The sequence below is a fragment of the Cynara cardunculus genome (assembly GCF_001531365.2).
Source record: "Cynara cardunculus var. scolymus isolate 2C chromosome LG 13, CcrdV1, whole genome shotgun sequence".
NCBI lineage: Eukaryota > Viridiplantae > Streptophyta > Magnoliopsida > Asterales > Asteraceae > Cynara > Cynara cardunculus.
The window spans coordinates 6,153,912-6,159,090 of record NC_037540.1 but is presented as its reverse complement, the minus strand read 5'-3'; the positions used below and the strand labels follow the sequence as shown (position 1 = coordinate 6,159,090).

Here is a 5,179-nt window from a genome sequence, read left to right as displayed (position 1 = left end):
CGTGAAATCGACAACCATGGAAAGTATGGAGAAATCGATTTGGTGGGAGCTGGAGTTCGTGAAATCGATTTGGTGGAAGCTGGAGTTCGTGAAATTGACAACCATGGAAAGTACGAAGAAATCGATTTGGTGGAAGCGGGAGTTCGTGGAATCGAGTTCGTGAAATCGATTTGGTGTAAGAAATTATGGATAAATCGACAATCATGGAAGATAGAAAAGAAATTTTACCCGAATCTGGAATCAAGTTTGAGCTCGTGGAAGTCGTAGTGTGGAATCGATTTGGAGTTAATGGAAGATGGAGGCCATAATCAAGTTGCAAGATGAAGAAAGATGGGAGGCGATGGAGTTTATAATTAGGTTTTGTACCTGATGTGATTTAATAAAGGTAAAGTTGTAATTTCAAGGTTTAGTCTCATGTTGTTCCACTTTTTTTGGTGGAACAAAAAAACTCAAAAACAGTCCCATGAAAACTCATTTTTGTCCAATGTTGTCCAACCTTATTTTTGTCCAATGTTGTCCAACCTTATTTTTGTCCCATGGCATGCCAAACATGGCACTATTTATTTTTGTCCCGTCTCGTCCCACCCAATCTACGTACCAAACGCATCCTAAATGACAATTTTGAAAGTTGATTTCCCAAAATAAGAATCAAATGAGAGTTAATTTCATTTTAGTGCAATTTTTCTTATTATTTAACAAAAGGTAATTAATTTATTAATCGTAACTTACAATTAAATTTCCATATTTAACCTTTATAATGATGTTGCAAGATACATTTATTTTTATGTTTATTAAGTCAAGGAAATAAATTTGACTACTGAATAGGAAATTAGGAATAGAGATAGAGGGCAATATCCGGTGCATTTTAACTTCAACCATGGCATCATGGGTTTGCACCATGTGGCCCATGACAACTACCCCATGCATTAAAACTCCAACATCCTACTTTTCTCTCCCCAATTCAACATCAACTCACTAAAATATAAGAGTGGACTACAATTACAAATTCCTTTTTGTAATTGTGGGTTTTTTGGATCATCTCTAAACGATTACGAATGATCGTACGTGAACCTCCACGACCTTAACAGTTTTTGTTCCTCGTACTTGACAGTAGATCGTAAACGAAGCGAGCCGAGCCTCAAATTAGAAAATAGATTCGTAGTTTACTCGACATAAAATTACCACCAAAACACATCAAAGTTACTACTAGTGATAATAATAATAGTAATAAGAAGCAAGAAACTTGTGTTCAAATCAAACATTTGCAGGTGGGCTCAAAACACCCCTTTGGACGGCTCTAATAGCTCAAGAAAACCCAAAGGACTCTTCCAACATAAAGAAAAAGGACTCGTAAAATTAAACAAAACCATTGTCGTTCTTCAAGAACACTCATCTAATTACTGCAAAATTCATAGGCATGCGATATTAAGAGGCTGCTGCTGCTCATCCACCCTCAATGTGTTCATCCACGCCACCTCTTCTGGGTTCAACTCCTCGAAATCCCAATCTGGTAATTCACAAGCTTCCTCGTCTTCAAATCCACAAAACTGGAAATCATCAAGATCACCAAATCCGTCCAATGGTGGACCAAAATCGTCCAAGAACATCGAATCCAGCTCCAATTTCATATCTAACCCTTCACCAATTTCCGCGAGAGTCAAAGCTTCTTCCACGACAGAAGACATTACAGTGGACGGAGCTTCGATTTTGGTTTCACCATTGCTGGTTTGAGAAGCTGCGGTGGAATCGTTTATTTTTTTGGAAATGGAGGACGTTTCTGGCTCGAGAACTGATAATGGTGAGTTGTGGGAAATCACGCCAACTGATTCCTCGGAAACTGCAGGTTTTGGAGGTTGAGAAACGGCGGCGGAGGAAATGGTTTTTCCGGTGGTGTTCTTGACGTTGTTGGAACCACCCTTTGAGGCTTCAGCCATGGCTTCAAATTCGAGTTTTTTGATTTCGTAAGCTCTAGAAGCTTCTTCAGCAGTATTGTATGTCCCCAGCCATACCCGTCTCTGCTTAAACGGGTCACGGATTTCCGCAGCCCATTTTCCCCATTTCCGTTGCCGAACACCTCTATATTTCGAAGCGGATGCAGGCCTGGGTTGACCGGAGTTTCTGGTCAAAACCCTCTTCCTCTTCCCGGAACTTTTTTCACCGTTGTTGCTATCTTGACATGAACTCTCGGTCTCCGTTTCTTTAGTCGTTCCTGTCTCCGTCCAGCCACCGGCAGCCACCGGAACGCCACCATGTCCCACCGGAATCGTGATTTCTCGCACAATCCGCTTAGACCCATAGGGTTTTTTGTTGGGTTCATCGTCGTCTGATGAATCAGTCAAATCGGGGTCGTAACAGATGACCCGGATTCTCCTTAATGGTTTGTTTGGATCCATAAACATCGCCCTGCTTCTCGATTTCTTACTGCAAGGACTCTCGTGATTCATCGACGGCGGTTAATCTCAAAACTCCGGCAGCTCTACCAGCCTCAAAACATACCCAAAAAACACAAGTCTTAAAAAGAAAATAAAAAACGGCAAAATTTATCCAAAACTGGCTAGGGTTTATGTGAAAGGCCCTCTCAAGAACAAGAAAAGATCGAATAACCTATTTATGTGAAAACCACCAAAACACTCGACTCCAGAACAAGTCCTGCAAAATACAAAAGACACCCACAGAAGAAAACCAGAAATACGTCAAAGATCTGTTAAAAAAACCCATAAACATACAGACTTAAGAGAAGGGTTTAAGAGAGATTTGTACCTTTTAGGCCTCAAACGCATCGAAACAGTCGGAAAACAAAAACTGAAACTCTGCTGAGCAAAACAGCAGAGATAGGAAGAGATGAACAAAGCGAAAGAAATAGAGAGCTTCAATGGAGCCCCAATCACAGCCAATGAAGTTGCCGACATAAAATCAGGTCTTCTTCCCCTTTGTGTCGGTCTCTATCTCTCCCTCCCTAAAACCCCTCTTTTTTGCAGGCCTAAATAGCAAAAGAGTGAAACTAAGATGAGATAGATGATATATATAGAAGAAACGAAAACCCCATGAAAATGAAAAACTCTCCTAATCGTCTAGTCAGAGAGAGGATCAGGAATCTATGGCCAAGATTTTCCTTGTGAAGAAGGCGACAAGTAGTGAAATTTTACAGAAAGAAGAGTCAAATTTCCAGTACCCACTTGGGTAAAGAAAAGAGAGAGAAAACTGAAGAACGCAAATCTCAATAAAACAAGAAGATTAATTTATATATAAAAATGCTGCAAAAACATCGATAATGGCATAAAGAAATGTGATACCTCTGTGTTTTTTTCTTCCTGGGGTTTCTCTCTCCAAAACCCCACACTGCCTTTTTTTTTTTTTTTTTTTTTTTTTTCCTTTCTTCACTGTTGCTCACACTCTCCTTTTTCCCAAGCGGTCAAATTTCATTAATAAAGGGAGTAGGTATTTATAATCGCCTTTTCAATTTACTTTTTATTACAACCGACTTACATTCTTCTTTATTTAATTTCATGAGAAAAGGTTCAGACAGATAAATGAAAATGACACTGAATATAAATAATAACGACTTGTCATTTTATTCGATATTTATCAATTGTGATGAGTATTTGATGAAGTTTGCATGTTTAGTAAATTTGGGTCAACAAATCTTGTAAAATACTTATATTTGGAGTTTTTGATGATATTGTGTCATGAGACATTTTGAAAGTATAAGGTTATGATTTCGGTTGGAAAATGGTTTTGTCTCGACCAATAAGCGTTTTTAAGTTAATCATGTCTTTGAGATATACGTTTGCATAAATGTTGGCTAAATGTTCTTAATCCTTTTGATGACTTTTATTAAATAGTCACTTATATTATTCAGCTTCTAGCTCGGTTTTGTCTCAAATGTCTTGGGGACATTTGTCCAATTTATGTTGCCCTATGTCAAACATTTGGAGTTATATGCAGTTATGACATAGTTCTTTGCTATATTACACATTTTGTGTGTGTTAGTTTGTTAATTGGCGTCATGTAATATTTGACTGTAGTTTTATGGATCCATAGGCATAGGAGTCAGTTTTGATTGGGAAGTTCATCCCCGTGTTATTGCTTGAAATAAGCATTGGGTCTTAGTATGAAATAAGGTGTAAACTCTTGGAGTCGAGCATCGGCTAATGACCATATACAGACACTAGGTCTTACTAGACGATAAAAGTGTGGACTTTTGAAATCGAGTATCGGCCAATAATCATACAGTGTAATTTATAAGTGAATTAGTTTAACTATAATCTTGGATATCTCAAGATGAGTGCCTTTATGGTTGATGTTGGGAACTCCACAAGCAAGAAACTTGTATTAGTTGAGTTTGTCAAAATAGAAATACTTGGAGGGAGACCTGCAGTCCTCTATCTTGGTCGCCTGCTTTGATAAATTATGATTATTGTGTGATCATTCTATGCTTTCACCGATAATCACATCCGACTACTTCCAGGAATCACATCTGCCAAAACTCTAAGAGTCGAAGGGGTTGATCTTAATGATTGATTATTCTTCAGTGGTGCTTATATAACAATGAATTGTGGCTTAGTTACGTGTTCCGTCATAATTAATGGTAATTGGGTTTCCCCCGTCATTTTCAGATGTTTTTATGTCATTCCAATGGTAAGTGTGAGTAATTGAATATATACCTTGTGTAAGGCTATGTTTTCCGTTATAATGTTTTATAGCGTTATTCTTGGTCGTGTGAGTATTGGGTTTTGGTTGTGTAATTAAGTGTTTTAATTTAACGAGTTTTCATCAAGAAAAATAGTGGGTTTTCGAAAAGATGTTTTTACGATAAGTATATTTCATTTGTGAAATTATAATTTAACTCGACAGTCTTTCAGTTTTACCGTCTTATTATTATGATGAAAATTGTTTGAACTTACTGGTATTAAGCCTATTTTTTTTTCTTTTGTCAGCATGTGCATCAAGTCTGTGGGGAAATGGTATTAGCAACACCATGATGAGATGAGTGCTAGAAAGTTGCACAAGAAGAAATTAGTTCATCGTTGATGTCTTCCACATTTGGAGATAACGACAATTATTGGATTATAGTAACACTTGTCCCTAACTTAGTCTTTATGTAAGGTTGTGTCTATCTTATGATGGTGATGATTTTGGATTTGTTATTCGAGGTAATTGATTAATAGAAAAGGGAATT

The 5,179-nt window shown here is 37.6% G+C and overlaps 1 protein-coding gene across 1 annotated transcript; it reads right to left on the bottom strand.

Annotated features, from left to right (window-relative positions):
- Nucleotides 1–1,228: 1,228 nt before the first annotated feature.
- LOC112524104 (ethylene-responsive transcription factor ERF118-like) lies at nucleotides 1,229–3,151 on the bottom strand. The gene is made up of 2 exons (XM_025133753.1): nucleotides 2,761–3,151; nucleotides 1,229–2,649 (listed from the first exon to the last, which is right to left on the bottom strand). Exon 2 carries the CDS (start codon nucleotides 2,442–2,444, stop codon nucleotides 1,410–1,412), a length of 1,035 nt encoding a protein of 344 aa, XP_024989521.1. The 5' UTR covers nucleotides 2,445–2,649; nucleotides 2,761–3,151; the 3' UTR covers nucleotides 1,229–1,409.
- Nucleotides 3,152–5,179: the final 2,028 nt, after the last annotated feature.

What these genes read in the sequence shown, in the direction of transcription:
- LOC112524104 (XM_025133753.1), bottom strand. Translation starts at nt 2,444, where the DNA reads ATGAATCACGAGAGTCCTTGCAGTAAGAAATCGAGAAGCAGGGCGATG.